Source organism: Vigna umbellata, chromosome 4 (assembly GCF_029865625.1).
Source record: "Vigna umbellata cultivar VRB3 chromosome 4, Vumbellata_1.0, whole genome shotgun sequence".
NCBI classification, from domain to species: Eukaryota; Viridiplantae; Streptophyta; class Magnoliopsida; order Fabales; family Fabaceae; genus Vigna; species Vigna umbellata.
In genome coordinates, this window is record NC_142168.1 from 41,525,680 (window position 1) to 41,543,491 (window position 17,812).

General features: G+C 39.3%; 1 protein-coding gene across 1 annotated transcript; it reads right to left on the reverse strand.

The window, feature by feature from the left end:
* Nucleotides 1-13,612: 13,612 nt before the first annotated feature.
* On the reverse strand, nucleotides 13,613-15,911 carry LOC124837758 (uncharacterized). Its single transcript, XM_088112871.1, has 2 exons — nucleotides 14,149-15,911; nucleotides 13,613-13,961 (listed from the first exon to the last, which is right to left on the reverse strand). The coding sequence occupies exons 1-2, from the start codon at nucleotides 15,909-15,911 to the stop codon at nucleotides 13,613-13,615; spliced, it is 2,112 nt and encodes a 703-aa protein (XP_087968997.1).
* Nucleotides 15,912-17,812: the final 1,901 nt, after the last annotated feature.

Sequence of the window (17,812 nt, forward strand, 5' to 3'; positions counted from 1 at the left end):
TAGCTAGGATCATGACATCAGTACCATATACTTAGTTGAATTGTGTCTCCTTGGTAAAGGACTGAGGAGTGCATTTATATTTCCATAACACTTCTAATAGGTCCTTCGATCATCTTCCTTTGGCCAAGTCTAACCTCTTCTTCAGCTCTACAAAAATGACCTTATTCATGATTTCGCCCTACCCATTTGACTAAGGATGTTCCATAGAACTTGTAATGTGCTTAATCTTGAAAGTGGCATAGAACACATGTGGGCTTCTATCTATGAATTGCCTTTTGTTATCGGTGATAATGATGTGTGGTACTCTATACCAAGATACTACGTTCTTCCATACAAACTTCTGCACTTACTGGGCAGTAAGTTTCGCTAAAGGTTCTGCCTCAATCCACTTAGTAAAGTAGTCAATGTCGACTAGTAAGAACTTCACTTGACCCTTACTTGAAGTGAAGGGGGCCTTATGATATTTATTCCCTACTTTGCAAAGGGTCATGGAGAGAAAATGTGATGTAGTTGTTCCTGCTTAGCATGAATAAGGCTACCATGTTTTTGACTTGGTATGCACTTCTTTACATATTCGGTGTAGTTTGCCTCCATAATCAACCAAAAAGTAGCATGGTCGCAACACTCGTGTTTCCATTGTTTTTTCCCTAGAGTGATATCTACAAATGTCTTTCGTGTAACTCCCCAATTATGTAGTTGGCATATTCTAGGGTAACGCATTTTAGCAATGTCCAACAATATCCTCTTTTGAATAACTCGTCACCAACATTACTTGCTTATCCTTTCTCTTCGCCCTTGAGTAACTCCCCACTTTTTAGGTACTTGATAATTGGCGTCAGTCTAAATTGGTTCTACCTCCACGACTATACACCTTTTTGTTTCAGTGGATGGTGATGAAAGAACTTGTTGAAGCAACAACTTATATCTCCCTTTATTGGTACTTGCCAACTTTGACAGGACATTGATAACGTAGGTCCACTTCTGATTTATATATGATGGAGTACGTGGATACTTGACATAGGTAATCTGCACACAGCAGAGTAGATATGCATGCAAACGAATATATCTTTTTTCTTATCACTTTTGTTGTTTTTAAACGTTGAACATTTAATGCATTTTCATAACAACAAAGTGTTTTTCACAATTTTTTTCATACAGCAGAATTTGATCATTTAAGCATTTGAATAAGATACCAAGTAGTTTATAAAGTTTTCACCGTTGGATGAAAGAAATCGTTTGACACAAGGTATCGTCTATCCTATGTAAGGCTTTTACTGAAAGTGCTTCTTTAAGTTATCTCTGTTTCGTTCAAAAGTGTGTTTAGCAGGATGTCTTTCAAAAAAAAATTTTGACTCATCATTTAAGACTTTTAGCTTATCTTCCAAAAACATCTTTTGATATTTTATTTATCAGGACATATTGAGAGATAGTTTGAGCATTGCTTAGCAATGTATAACAAGAATCATTTCACAAAACTCTCATATGACATATAAACATGTTTGTAATAAAATTGTTTGATGGTGCCTCTACTAAGACTTTTCTTTAGAAATACTTTATATTTCATATGACATTTTTCAAAACAAGTTTCTCATTCAACGATATTCTCTTTGTTGAATATAGTGAAAAACTAGATGAAATTAATCTCCCTTGTGTTGAATATACACATAGGGTCCTCTGTTTATAATAGAAGAAATATGGGTTAAGTCCAAAATACAAATAAAAAATAATAACAAACTAACTAAAGATAAAAGATAAATATAAAATGAAAATAATATATCTAACACTCTTTAAAGAGATAATACTTTTTTAAGTATTCATTTTGTTTATTATTGTTTATTAAACTTCAAAATGTTTAAACATTTCAGTCTTATAAATAATTTAGTCTTAATGTAACGTCCCAAATTATATAAAAATATATAATTTAGTATGTCCACATTTTTTTAATACAAGAGAACAGTTAGAGTAGACTGTAGATAGAGTTGTTAAACTTACAGTCATCCAAAATGGGTCCTTATTTGAAACTTAAACATAAAAGAGTACTTTAACCTACTAATAACAAATAGAAATCCTAAAACGACTAAACGACAACGTCATCTCCCTCCAATTGATGCTCCAGAGTTTAAGTTGGAAACTTGAAAGGAAAGGTATTCCAAGATACAGGGAATAACTAAGAAAGTCCTATGAAGACTAAACAGCAACATCGTTATCTTCTTCCAAAGCTGCCTCCAAACGAACCTCCTCGCCATCTGCTCCCATCCAAGTGGATGATCATCGCAAAAGAAAAAGCATACCCAAACAAACACAAACACACAAGCAAGGGTAAGCTAGATATACAAAAATCATGTTATCACAATCACACACAACATGCAAGTACATACAGATGAATTAAACTATACACATGACTTGTTACACTTTACACTTGACTCAATACACTTGACACTTGACTCGTCCGGACTTAGAATGATTGCCGAGCTATGGCGGGGTCGTGCACTCGTGGTGGCCTCTACTGCTTTGCAAAGCCATTGCCAATGGATTTCACCCTACCACACTCACGAGGTTAGTCCGTTCCGCGCCTTGGAGCATACTGGAAGCCTCCAAGACTAGGACCTCCTGCTACTCCTCACCACATGAATCAATCCTCTCTACTTGAGAATGACAGACCATTGGAGTTTTAGGATAACCCCCAAGACTGAGCTCCCATGCAAATCATTCCATACACAATAAGGGCACCACCATGTATCCTCTCCTTGAAGACCATGGAATTACGTCCAACAACATAGGGCACCACCTTGTAATCTCCCTTTGAGATCCATGGAATTACGTCCATCAACCATACTTGTAAAACCACACACTTTCCATCACTTTGAATCACATACCCGTTCACTTTAATACCAACATGATAATGCATACATATACCCTTAAAACAACATAGAATAATTAATTAAAATAGCATACTGGAATGAATAGAAACATCAACCGAACAGAAAACATCACCACATAAAGAGCAAGATTAAAAACTCTCTGACTGGCAAAGACCGAACGTTTGTTATGACTGTAGAAGTGGACGAACGCCATTGAGCTTGGCCGAACGCTATTGAACTTGGCCGAACGCTAATGAGCTTGGCCGAACGCTACAAGTTCTATACGAACACTATTACACTTGGTCGAAAGCTATTGAGCTTAGCTGGACGCTATTGAACTTGGCCGAACGGTAATGGTCTTGGCCGAACGCTATAAGCTCTAGACGAACACTATTTGGACGAACGCTGGTATATAACGAGTACTATAGAGACCTAGCGTTAGTAAGATTGAACGCTACGAGCCTTGCCGAATGCTACCTTACCGAACACTATTAAGACGAGCGCTCATACAGAATAAGCACTACCGAGACCAATCGTTACTAAGATCGAACGCTACCAAGGCTAATTACTACTAAGACTGAATGCTACTAAAACCGAGCACCACCGAGGCCGAACGCTAACTAAACCAATCACCTGATCGAACGCTATTAAATCAACACTTACTATCAATATCCTCCAATAAAACCGAACACTGTCAATCCATTCACTAAGACCGAACGCTACCAGATCAACACCTGACCGAACGCTACTAAATCAACACATACTATCAATATCCTCCAATAAAACCGAACGCTGTCAATCCATTCACTAAGACCGAACGCTACCAGATCAACACCTAACCGAACGCTACTAAATCAACACTTAACCGAACGCTATCAAGATCCTCCACTAAAACCGAACGCTATCAATCCATTCACTATGACCGAACACTATTAAGTTCATCCATTAAGACCGAACGTTCCCCAGAAGGCCGAACAACATCAATACCAAACTCTAACTAAACCATCACTTGACCGATCGTTACTAAATCATCACATGAACGAACGCTACCCATGACCGAGCGTTATTAAGGACGAATGTTAATTTACTTAACGCCAAACCAACATCTGACCGAACGGTCAAATCAGGCATGGACGAACGGTCAGTTTTTGGCGTTCTGCAGAATTCTGATGATGACAGAACTTCCCCTTGACCATTTCCAACCATTTTTATCAACTTCTAACACCCTTAATTCTTGTTTTATACTTGATTGGACTTATCTAAATGATTCTAAACATCCCTACTACCATTCTAAAGTGGTTAAGACTCAAATTCAACTCCAAATCACCAATTTCCACAACTTAGGTATCCAAATCCAATTCTACTACTTTTCACCTATTTTGATCAATTCAGTGACTCAAACAAGTCACAATACAACAGCTAACATAAAAATATAACCAGATGTTGATTTTCGTGAATCAACGCAGCCAGCATAGTCTGAATCGGAGTAGCCAATCACTTCCAAACATTCAGTTCGTCTATATATAAGCATGTAATCTTTTGTCCCTTTAAGATATCTCATTACCTTCTTTGCAGCTTTCCAATGGTCAACACCTGGATTACTCTGATATCTTCCCAAAACTCCAACAACATATGCAATGTCAGGTCTAGTGCAAACCTGAGCATACATAAGGCTTCCAATAGCTGAAGCATATGGAATATTCTTCATGTGTTCCCGCTCAAAATCATTTTTCGGACATTGATTCAAATTGAGTTTATCACCCTTCACGATGGGAGCTACACTTGGTGAACAACTCTTCATGTTAAACCTCTCTAAAACTTTGTTGATATAGGTCTCTTGAGACAAACGCAAAATGCCTCGAGATCTTTCTCTATGGATCTTAATGCCAATGACATAAGATGCCTCTCCCATATCCTTCATGTCAAAGTTCTTTGAGAGAAATTGTTTCACTTCATATAGCAAACCCTTATCGTTGGTTGCAAGCAAAATATCATCCACGTATAATACAAGGAAACAAATCTTACTCCCACTGACCTTTTGGTATATACATTGATCCATGACATTTTCTTCAAAACCGAATGAAGTAATAACATCATGAAATTTTAGATACCATTGGTGGGAGGCTTGTTTTAATCCATAGATGGATTTATTAAGCTTACATACCAAGTGCTCATTATCTTTAGAAGAGAATCCTTCAGGTTGTTTCATGTAAACCTCTTCCTCTAGATCACCATTAAGGAATGTTGTTTTCACATCCATTTGATGTAACTCAAAATCAAAATGAGCTACTAATGCCATAATTACTCAAAAGGAATCTTTCTTAGATACAGGAGAAAAGGTCTCTGTGTAGTCAATTCCTTCTCTTTGAGTGAATCCTTTGGCAACAAGTCTTGCCTTATATCTTTCAATGTTGCCTTTTGAGTCTTTCTTGGTTTTAAAGACCCATCTACATCCAATGGATTTTACACCATTAGGAACCTAAACAAGATCCAAGACTTTGTTGGATGGCAAAGAATCCATCTCATCTTTCATGGCGTCATACCATAGGTCTGATTCTTTAGAACTCATGGCTTGTGAAAACGTTTCAGGATCATTTGCAGCTCCAATATTGTAGTCAACTTCTTGCAAATACACTACATAATCACTAGGAATTGCTGGCCTTTTAACTCTAGTAGATCTTCTTAATGTTGCCTCATCATTTTCTTGAGAAAACTGTTGCTCATTGTCGCAACCGGAATCGCAACGGGACGACGACGATCCAAAAAGGATAAAAAGTTTTTGAAAAATAGATTGGAGTCGCCACCATAGTTTATTCTGGAAAACTACGGAAAAACCATAAAAGGATAAGGCATGGTCTGCGAAAATCAGATTCTGGTTCCAGGAGTCGGTTACGTGTAGGGAAGGTATCAGCACCCTATAACGCCTGCCTAAAGGCAGTACCTTTAATTAAATACGCAAATGTGATGTGGTTTTCAAAATGTGTAATCATCCCCAAATAAATACTATAACGAAACAAAATATATATTTTTAATTTTTGTGCCCGACAAGGATTGACCTCGCTCCTACGTATTCTCATTCGGAATGAGAAATCAGGGTTACGTAGTTCTTTTGAAAACTATTTGAAAATGACTTGAAAATTTGTTTGGAAAATATGTTTGAGAATGATTATGAAAAAATTTGGATTTTTAGGGAAGTGAACCTGACAAGGATTAACCTTACTCCTACGTATCTCCACTTGGAGAATCAAGGATCACGTAATTCTGGGTCAGGTTCTTGAATGACAATCTTGATATTTTTGACTTTTGAATATTTTGTAATTTTTTCATATTTTGATATGATTAAGGAAAAGAAAGTAATGAATACTAGGCCGACGTGAACGGTCACACGAGTACTCATACCCTTTAGAATTATTTTTAAATATTTTTATTATTTTTCAATGAAAGAGAAAAGGTTTTTTAGCACAAGGATGACGCGAGCGGTCACACGTGTGCTTAACCTTCAAAACATATTTTTGTTATTTTTATTTAAGAGAAAGAGAAAAAAGTTTTTAGCACAAGGACGACACGAGCGGTCACACGTGTGCTTAACCTTTAAAACATATTTTTATAATTTATTTGAGAAAGAAGAAAAGGCTTTTAGCACAAGGACGATGCAAGCGGTCACACGTGTGTTTAACCTTTAAAACGTATTTTTGTAATTTTTATTTATCTATTTTCTTCCTTTTTTTTGTATTTCAAGTGCAACAAATAAACAAAACCCAATAAATAAAAATAAACTAGGACGAACGCATAATAACAAACGAGGACGAACGCTCACTAAGAAAAAAGACTAACGCTTACTAACAAACAAGACCGAACGCTCACTAACAAACAAGACCGAACGGTCAACACAGATGAGGCTGAACGGTCAATAGCAGACGAGGCCGAACGGCCAACAACAGACCGAACAGTCAATAGCAGACCGAACGGTAAAACACTTTTTTTTATTATTACTCTCATCATTCATTTACGTTCAGACAAACAACATAGAGACATGCATTCACCTATCTCCAAGAGTCTAGATGTGGTAACTTACCTCCGTAGCTTCAAGAGAACTGACCGTGAGATCCTTTCCTCCTAAGTGATAACGATCGGTGATGGAGGCGAGAAGATTTCGAGAGCTTTCTCCCTTTTCGTGGCCGTGATCTTCCTCTCCCCCCTTTTATGTTTTTTTGGCTTTTCTCCGTAGGTGGCTCCCAAAACGATCGGTTCTCGATTTTTTAGTGCTCCTCCGTCCGTCCCCTCTGATCTTTTTCAAAAACTCTCCCCCATTAGAATTTTTTTGTCCCCCTTTAGAATGGTTTTTTCGGTGGTATTAGAATGGAGAAAAATCCGAAGGAGAGTCACCCCAAATTTTTTTGTCTCGTCCCCTCCTTGAGAATGGAACCCCCTTAGTGGAGAAGAGGCGCCCCCAGAAAAGAAGGGAATGTCCCCGGAGTGGATGTCCCATCCGGGAAAGAGGGAAGTATAACTGCCGAATCCTGCCGAGAAGCCCATCTCGGTAGTCCCACAACTCTTTTTTTCAAATAAAATTCTTTTCTCTCTTTTTTTTCTTTTTTTTTAAAAAACTATATTGATTAAAACAAAACTAGAAATACGAAAACAAAAATTAAAAACAAAAAATTGAAAGGAAAAGCAAAATAGGATAAGAAATAAGATAAAAGAATAAAAATAAAATGAAATAAACAAAAATAAAGCGAAACTCCAAGTAAGCAATGACAACACAATACAATATAAGCTGAGAATCAAAGCTAAGAATCAATCCGAACAAAATTTGGTATTGACAGCTGCCCCTCTTTACTTAGATTTTACTAAATAACATGGCAAAGCGATATTTTCATGTTATAGTAAAAGATAAGTAAGGATATAAATACTAATTTCGTCTGGATTTCTAAGTAGGCGAAATAAAGGAAGCTGAATGCAAAATATAAGATTGACCAAATCCATGCAAAATGTGAGATTGTAAAAATATTGACCGTTTCCTAGTATAAGACCAAAGCAAAAAAACAAAAAGTTGAGCTCATGATGCCAGTTAAGCTAGACTTTGGGGCCGGAGGTGTGTACACCTCGCAAAGAGTGTAAGAACCCTATGGATGAAGTGAATGAGGTGTAACAACCTCGTGGAGGGTGTAACAACCCTATGGATGAGTGAATGAGGTGTAACAACCTCGTGGAGGGTGTAACAACCCTATGGATGAAATGAATGAGGTGTAACAACCTCGTGGAGGGTGTAACAACCCTATGGATGAGTGAATGAGGTGTAACAACCTCGTGGAGGGTGTAACAACCCTATGGATGAAATGAATGAGGTATAACAACCTCGTGGAGGGTGTAACAACCCTATGGATGAAATGAATGAGGTGTAACAACCTCGTGGAGGGTGTAACAACCCTATGGATGAGATGAATGAGGTGTAACAACCTCGTGGAGGGTGTAACAACCCTATGGATGAAATGAATGAGGTGGAACAACCTCGTGGAGGGTTTAACAACCCTATGGATGAAATGAATGAGGTGTAACAACCTCGTGGAGGGTGTAACAACCCTATGGGTGAAATGAATGAGGTGTAACAACCCTATGGATGAAATGAATGAGGTGTAACAACCTCGTGGAGGGTGTAACAACCCTATGGATGAAATGAATGAGGTGTAACAACCTCGTGGAGGGTGTAACAACCCTATGGATGAAATTAATGAGGTGTAACAACCTCGTGGAGGGTGTAACAACCCTATGGATGAGTGAATGAGAGTGATCATTAGGTTCGACCATTGACTTATAGAGGGGTGCTATCGTAAGAGAACAAGTTGGATTCAAATTCTGGAACATTGGTAGGCACGAAGCAGAATATTGAAGAGACTTAGAAACACATGTTGTATATTCTCTTTCTCCTCAAGAACCTTCCGAACAAATTCGTTGTTTTTTTTTTGTATGATGTAATGTCATGAGGGTGCATGAATGTATACACATGAAACATTCTTTCCCTTTTTTGCTTTTGCTCTCTTTTTTTGTTTTGTTTAAGCTCTTATTCTTTTTGGGATGTACCCATGTTTGGAATTCGTCGTCAACATCGTCATCAACGCGATGTACATTCAAAACACATATATCGAAAATTATGTCCAAAGACAGTGAGGCCTTTAATGGGGGAGGAAATGAGCGTAATCATGCATTCAAATTCCCTTTATCGCTTCCTGCAATCCAAATTAGCTTGAACCGAAGGTGTGGGAAATAGGTATGAAAGGTAAATAGCTGGGTGTTTATCTGTGGACAACCTTAACATTTGTGTTTCCCTCGTATGGGGGACGCTGCTAATACAGAAACATGCGCGGCTTACAACGGTTGCACCAATTCCATTATGCACTGTAAGTACAATTTGAAGAGGTGGAACGGTTTGGGTAGAAAGGATTGCCTTAGTTTGACGATTCTCTCTTGACACAATGGTTGACGGGGAGACTTTACACATTTTATTCTTTTTTTTTCAATATTATTTTTCTCTTTTCGTCTAGTGATTGTGTCATTCACCATGTTGCCTCGTTTCAAGGTTAATTTCGCGAGAAAAATCAGGACAAATATTCTTCACTCGGCGTGGACTTTAATCGGCTTGTACCGTGGCTAAAAGTTGAAGGGTTTTGAAAGGAACGAATGATAAAGGCCCAAAGAAGTGTTTGACGGTTAAATTATTTTACAAGAATCATCGGCGAAGTGCTGAGTCAACTGTCAACGGTTGCTTTTTCATTCTTCTATTCGTTTAATTGGCCCTGTTGTGACCCTTTTTTTCAAAAATATATTTTTTTGATTTTATCATCGACTTGGATGCCCCTAATATACCTTTTGGATTGACATCAATATGCTAAAGATTCTTGTCGAGGGTGATGAAACAATTATAACCTACGGCTCAAAGGGGGCGCAATTGGATACATATTTTATCGTTTGGATGAAGAAAAATGGCCACGCGTCATTATGGAGTTTACTTGCCTTATTCCTGACGACCTTAACCCTGAGACGAAACCTTGTGGCAGTTGACACATCGACTTCACTTTTTTTTTTCAATTTTTTCCCTTTTTTTTATTTTACATTTTTGTGTTTTATTCTTCCCGATCACTATATCGTTAAGCACGGGACCCATTATGGGAACGTCCCAGTATCATATCCACGACAAATCCTTTGTTTAAAGCGAAAGAGGTTAAGGGTTCAAGTAGCCTGAATGCAGATGCTTTAGCAGGAAAAGAACACTAATTACCTCAGAACCTATGGATCAGGAAAAGACTTAACACCGATATTTTTCAAAACTTTGTTCGCCTTTTCTTTTTGAAAGTACTTCGCCCTTGACAACTTTATTGACAACGAATTCAACATGTATCATTTTTTTTTTAATTTTTCCTTCTATCTTTTTGTTTTTCACGACATCCTTCAGGACCGAGCTTGTGTCCACCGAATATACCCGTGATGCTTTTATTAACATGCGTTATTTTCATTTTCCCTTATTTACCTAAAAGCTCAGCGCGATATGCAATATCTCAATAAATATGCGAACAAAATTATAAATGAAAACATGCGGTATTTATTGAATGAAATAACACAGAATGCAACAAGATTTAAAGACAATGTCAATATTCCTCAATAGCATCCTCTATCACGGAATCGTCATGCATAAAACTTTTTGACTGCATCAGAGTTAACTGGTAACGGTAACTCCTCTCCATCCATGTTTGCGAGAATTAGTGCCCCACCAGAGAATGCTTTTTTCACTACGAATGGCCCTTCATAATTTAGGGTCCACTTGCCTCTATGATCCTTTTGTATGGGTAAAATCTTCAACACCAACTCGCCTTCATGAAAATCTCTTGGGCGCACCCTCTTATCAAATGCCTTCTTCATTCTTCTTTGATACAATTGCCCGTGGCACATTGCTATTAACCTTTTTTCTTCAATGAGATTGAGCTGATCGAATCGAGCTTGAACCCACTCAGCTTCCTCTAATTGGGTTTCCATTAACACTCGTAAGGACAGAATTTCCACCTCAAATGGAAGTACCGCTTCCATCCCATACACAAGCGAGAAAGGTGTTGCCCCAGTTGAGGTTCTTACCGATGTGCGATATCCATGTAAGGCGAAAGGAAGCATTTCGTGCCAATCTTTATAGGTGACCACCATCTTTTGCACAATTTTCTTGATATTCTTATTAGCAGCTTCTACCGCCCCATTCATCTTTGGACGATAAGGAGAAGAATTATGATGATGAATTTTGAATTCCTCGCATAATTATGCCATCATCTGATTGTTCAGGTTGGTGGCATTATCAGTGATGATCTTGTTAGGGAGTCCGTATCTATAGATCAACTCCTTTTTTATGAATCTGGTCACCACTTTTCTAGTCACATTGGCATAAGAGGCAGCCTCGACCCATTTAGTGAAGTAATCTATTGCAACTAGGATGAAACGATGTCCATTTGACGCCTTTGCCTCTATAGCCCCAATGAAATCTATTGCCCACATTGCAAATGGCCACGGTGCAGACAACACGCTTAGGGTCGTAGGTGGCACATTGATATTATCCGCATACTTTTGACATTTCTCACACTTTCTCACGTGCGTGCAACAATCATTTTCCATGGTCAACCAGAAATAACCAGCTCTCGATATCTTCCTGGCCATTGAGTGCCCATTCATGTGCGTACCAAAGGTACCCTCGTGCACTTCTTTCAATATCAGCTCGGCCTCCTTTGCATCCACGCATCTGAGAAGGACCATGTCATGATTTCTCTTGTACAAAATATCCCCATTCAAGATAAAATTGCTAGCCAATCTCCTTAGCGACCTTTTATCGTTTTCAGACGCCTTCTTGGGATATTCCCGGGTCTTAAGATAATCCTTGATATCAAAATACCAAGGTTTGCCATCTAACTCCTCCTCGATGAAATGACAATATGCTGGTTCTGCATGGCTCTTTATTTCAATCATTGGCAATTATGCATCTTGGTCAACTTCGAACATTGATGACAAGGTAGCCAACGCATCTGCCAATTGATTATCTTCTCGTGGCACATGGCTAAATGTGATTGAATCAAAATACTCCATTAATCTCCTGATATAAGCTTGGTAGGGGATTAATTTCGCATCCCTAGTCTCACATTCTCCTTTCAACCGGTGGATGACTAAAGCTGAATCTCCGTATACCTCTAGGATTCTTGCCTTGAATCTCCGTATACCTCATATTCTGCAATGTTATTCGTGCAATTAAAACATAACCTTACTGTCATTGGTATGTATTGATGCTCTGGAGAGATTAGCACTGCCCCTATTCCGTGTCCCATCGCATTCGAGGCTCCATCGAATAATAACGTCCACGTTTTTTCATTTTGGTTTTTGCTATCCTCTTCAAATAGAGCCATGATATCTTCGTTCGGAAATTCAGGTTCCATTGGCTGGTAATCGCTAATGGGCTGATGAGCCAGATACTCTGCCAGAGCACTACCCTTGATGGATTTTTGAGTAACATACACGATGTCATATTCTGATAATAGCATCTGCCACCAGGCTATCCTTCCAGTGAGAGCAGGCTTTTCGAAAATAAACTTGATAGGATCCATCTTGGATATCAACCAGGTAGTGTTACTTAACATGTATTGCCTTAAGCGATGAGCAGCCCATGCCAATGCGCAACAAGTCCGCTCTAACGACGAATATCGTTGTTCGCAGTCTGTGAATTTCTTGCTCAAGTAATATATAGCATGCTCTCTCTTCCCAGCTTCATCATGCTGACCCAACACACAACCCATTGACTTATCCAATACAGTCAAATACAAAATGAGCGGTCTTCCTGGCTCAGGTGGACGCAATACAGGAGGGTCTTGCAGGTATTGTTTGATTTTTCTAAAAGCGGCTTGACAATCCTCATTCCAAACCACAGCCTGAGTTTTGCGTAACAATTTGAACATTGGCTCACAAGTAGCAATTAACTGGGAGATGAATCTAGCAATGTAGTTCAATCTTCCCAGAAAACCTCAAACCTCTTTTTCTGTTCTAGGAACAGGCATTTCCATTATCGCTCACACTTTATCAAGATCAACTTCTATCACCTTTTGGCTAACCACAAAACCCAACAATTTCCCGGATTTTACTCCAAACGTGCATTTGGCGGGGTTTAACATGAGTTTATACTTTCTCAATCTCTCAAATAATTTCTTCAAGTTGAAAATATGTTCTTCTTCTGATTCAGACTTCGCAATCATGTCATCCACATAAACTTTGATTTCCTTGTGCATCATGTCATGAAAAAGTGCCACCATCGCTCTTTGATATGTTCCCCCAACATTCTTGAGCCCAAAAGACATCACCTTATAACAAAAAGTTCCCCACAATGTAATAAATGTTGTCTTTTCCATATCCTCAGGCGCCATCTTGATTTGATTATACCCCGAGAAACCATCCATGAATAAAAATGGCGAATACTTGACTGTGTTATCAACTAAAGTGTCGATGTGTGGTAACGGAAAGTTATCCTTTGGACTCGCACGGTTCAAATCACGGTAGTCAACGCACATTCGAACTTTATCATCTTTCTTAGGTACTGGTACAATATTTGCTACCCATTGTGGGTATCTTGCCACAGCTAGAAATCCTGCATCGAATTGTTTTTGCACCTCTTCCTTGATTTTCAAAGCCATTTCTGGTTTCATTCTTCGCAATTTTTGCTTGACTGGAAGGCATTCCAGCTAAAGTGGGAGCTGATGTTGCACAATATCGGTATCCAGACTTGGCATATCATTATATGACCAAGCAAACACATCCTTAAACTCCTTCAATAGGACACGCAACTCTTCTCTCACCTCTGCTTTTATGCTAGTACCGATCTTCACTTCTTTTATCTCACCTTCATCTCCTAAGTTGAGTATTTCAAGCTCTTCCTGATGGGGTTTTATCTCTTTAGACTCTTGCTCCACTAATCTCAATAATTCTGGAGAAGGTTCCGGATCATCTTCATAATCATCTTCCGTATTATTGACAGAGTGTTCAAAATTAGGAGTATCGACATTATCATTTTCAAAATATTCATTGTCACATCTGCATTATTTAGATTTGTGGAAGAAAAATAAATAAACAGGAAGAATGATGAAGTATGTCAAATGATGAAAAAAAACAAACAAACACGATTTGATTATCACGCTGAGCACAAAACTAGAAATGAAAACCCGTAAGTCATGAATCCTATAGCCCCGAGTAAAGTTATAGGATCAATTAAGACTATTACATTTTATTCAAATTAAGCATCACAGATAAATCCAGAGCTTCCCAATTGTTGAGTGGTGCATCTGGGGAGCAAGCCCACACGAAACTTGAACTTTCAGATCTTTCTCCATCCTCCACGGTTGCTATTTGGCCAGTTTTGACCCATCCAGCACTACGGAAGCTCTCCATGATGTCACAAATATGAATCTCTTCCATCTTGGGTTCCCGTCTTTCTAGACGAGCCAGACTACGCTCTCTCCTTTCTCTTATCAGCCTTTTCCTGTCCTCCTTGGTGGGCCTGTACCCTAGGCCATATCTGTTCTTATTCTCAACTATATCTAGGGGGAAAGCTCGCCCTTGTCCATGCTTGCCTAAACCTTTACCAAGCGTATATCCTTCTTTCAACAAGACTTTGGCCATCATAATAGAAGCACGCGACAGATGCAGGTTTATTGAGAATGGCTCCACACAGGCATTTCCTACAACCTCCAATGATTGGAAAGCTGTCTCGAGAGCTTCCTCGGCTGCCTCGATATATCGGGTGGACGATGGCCCGCTCACAAGAAGATCCTCCTCTCCTAATACTATCACCAATTTATCTCCCATGGCATATTTCAGCTTCTGGTGTAGTGTGGAAGGCACAACTCCTGCAGAGTGGATCCATGGGTGGCCCAACAGACAGCTATAGGCTGGGAGGATATCCATGACTTGGAATACCACTTGAAAGATGCACGGACCGACTTGGATTGACAGTTCCACTTCTCCCATCACTTCCCTCTTATTGCTGTCGAACGCCCTCACAATCATAGAGCTTGGCTTCATATGCATTCCATCACAGGGGAGTTTCTCCAATGTCGCCTTTGGAATGACGTTCAAAGAGGAGCCATTGTCCACCAAGACACGCGCTATAATGTGATCCAGGCATTTCACAGAGACATGAAGAGCCTTGTTATGCCCTCTTCCCTCGGTAGGTATCTCCTCATCGGTAAAGGTGAGGTAATTATTAGCAACGATATTACCAACAATTCCCTCGAACTTGTGGAGAGAAATACCTTGTTCCACATGGGCCTCGCTAAGTATTTTCATCAACAGATTTCTGTGAGATGTAGAATGCATGAGTAATTCCAGCAAAGAGATCCGAGCAGGCATGCGGTTTAACTGTTCCACCACCTTGTACTCGCTTTGTTGTATGAACTTTAAAAACTTGCAAGCCTCTTCTTCGGATATTTCTCTCTTCTCTCCTTTGTCGGGGTTTTCTTCCGCCTGTACACTCTTTCCTTTCAATAACTCCTTAGCTTTTGCGGCCATTGTAGCTTCCTTATTGTTGACTCCTTCTCTTGTCAGCTCTGGGGGTTTAAAGATTCGACCACTTCTCGTCATTCCGCTGATGCCCGATATGTTTTCAATGGCTGGATCTGCATTTTTTCCTTCTTCTAATGCAAATGTCCCATACCTCCAAGGGACAGCTTTCTCATTTTTGTAAGGAAAAGGGGATGGCACACAGATAACCACAGACGGTTTTCCTTCAGTCACCGGTGTAGGGGTAGTCCTAGTGAAATGGATCACCAACGGCTCTGGCAAAATTACATCAGATTCCCCACCAGTTTGTGCAAACACTTCCTCTTCCTTATCCTCGCGGCATACTTGCATCAAATTTTTGTCGAGTAGGTCTTGCAGAATACCTTCCAAATCAACACACTCCTCAATAGAGTGCCCAGCATCTGGATGGAGTGCACATGATGTACCCATGTCATAATCACCTTTCACTAGACCCACTTTTAACATTGCCTCGAAAATAAATTTCCTAGAGGTTCGGATTTTACTCGCATCTCATATCAACTCATGTTTTTCGGCCCCGATGGCGTTCGCCGAGGTACTCCCATGCCCTGACAATGGGTTACCTTCAATGCTAGGCTTATCTTCTTGAAACTTTAGCCACCCAGAGTCTATTAGAGTCTGTACCTTATACTTGAAAGCCACACACCGCTCAATTGAGTGACCAATGCCCCCTCCATGGTAACTACATCTGGCATCTGCATCATAACCCCTTGGGTATGGAGGTTGTACAGGCTTCATCGAGCAAATGGCAACCAGACCCTTCTTTACGAGTTGAGGTAACAACTCCGTGTAAGTCATAGGAATATGGGTGAAATTAACAAATTGATTCCTTCTCGGGTTGGTGTCTTGATCTGCATTCGGATTGGGACCCACGTTTGCCCCAGCCTTCCATGCTTCAGTTGAGATACGCTGTGGTTGATAATACCCTTGTTGTTGCTGAGGCCTAGTTTGATGAGCGAAAGCTGCGTTAGCTGTAAAATGAGGTTGACCCAAGTATGGTCAGAAATTATGAATGGGAGCTTGACCTCTCCACACAAGCATTGTCGACGCTGCATGCACCTCCCCTTCATTCTTCTTTCCGGGATTGAAACCAGGTTTTTTGTAGTTTGCAGTCGCAAGCGGGCTGTCAACACCCAATTTTGTCCGGGTAATTGTAATAAAATTAAAAAAAATCAATGTGTCAAACTTTGTATGGTTTTATCTTCATTTTTGTTTTATCTTTATTTTTAATGTATTTTATATAAAAAAAAGCAAATAAAAATATAATAAATAAATTTTGTTTTGATTTAATTTAATTTTATCTTTATTTTATTTTGTTTTGTTTTTATTTTATTTTATTTTATTTTATTTTATTTTATTCAAATAAACCAAAAATCAAAATACAAAATTACAAAATAAAAATTTAAATAAAAAAGAGGTCTCCACCACCCACTGTTTTTTCTACAAGCACCTACTGTTTTGTCTGCAAGTGATTCTGAGTGCACCACTTACTCAGTGCATCATCATTCCGGGCACACCATTTACTCATTATCATCATTCTGGGAACATCATTTAGTGGGCATTATCATTCACCATGATGGAGGAGAGATGACGGGGGGATCATAGAGAGGGGATGAAAAAGAAAACCCGAGAGGGAGGAGAAAAAAGGCAAAAGAAGGGGAGTTTAAGGCACAGCTGAATTGAAAGCAAGAGGAGAAACTTGGAGCTGCGGAGGAGAAGGATAGAAGCTGCAATGAAGAAGAAAGAAGAAAGGAAGAAGTTGAAACTGGAAGAACAAAGATAATGAGGGCTACAAGAGGTAAGTCTTTCACCCTAAACTGTGAATGCTGATTATGTTCAAGGTAAATAATGTATATTTCATTTATCATTCAATACAACATATTTTCTATACAATCTTTCATTCATCATCATAATTCTACCTTACACAATGGGTGTCCTCGTCCGTGAGCTCCCAAGTTCCTAATCAAACCACTAGTGAGCTTCCTACCCTCGTAGTCATTCACCAACATCTCCTTAGCCTACACCCCGAAACACCAACAAAGCAAATCTGTAGCTCACGCTCATTCCAAAATCACATTCTTTCATTCCCATTGTCTATCCAACTATAGAGGAAAATCATAAAAAACAGAATCAACTCACAAGTCATAAGATTTCATTCATAAACCAGTTTCCCATTCATCTCCTTCACTAGAGATTTCGTTCATCAACCACCCTGTAGCATTTCAGCAACCAATGTAATAGTAACACTCTTCACCGCGAGCTCGTATCCTCCTCACTGTCACCACCGCTACCGCCACCGAGAAACTCTCGCAGATACCGCATCACCCTCCCTCGCCAACCGCGAGCCA

Bases quoted from the DNA above. Each gene is read 5' to 3' on its own strand.
- LOC124837758 (XM_088112871.1), bottom strand. From the start codon at position 15,911: ATGTTAAAAGTGGGTCTAGTGAAAGGTGATTATGACATGGGTACATCA. The intron at 13,962-14,148 runs GTAATAGTCTTA...TAAATAATGCAG, and splicing joins ATGCTTAATTTGAATAAAAT to ATGTGACAATGAATATTTTG.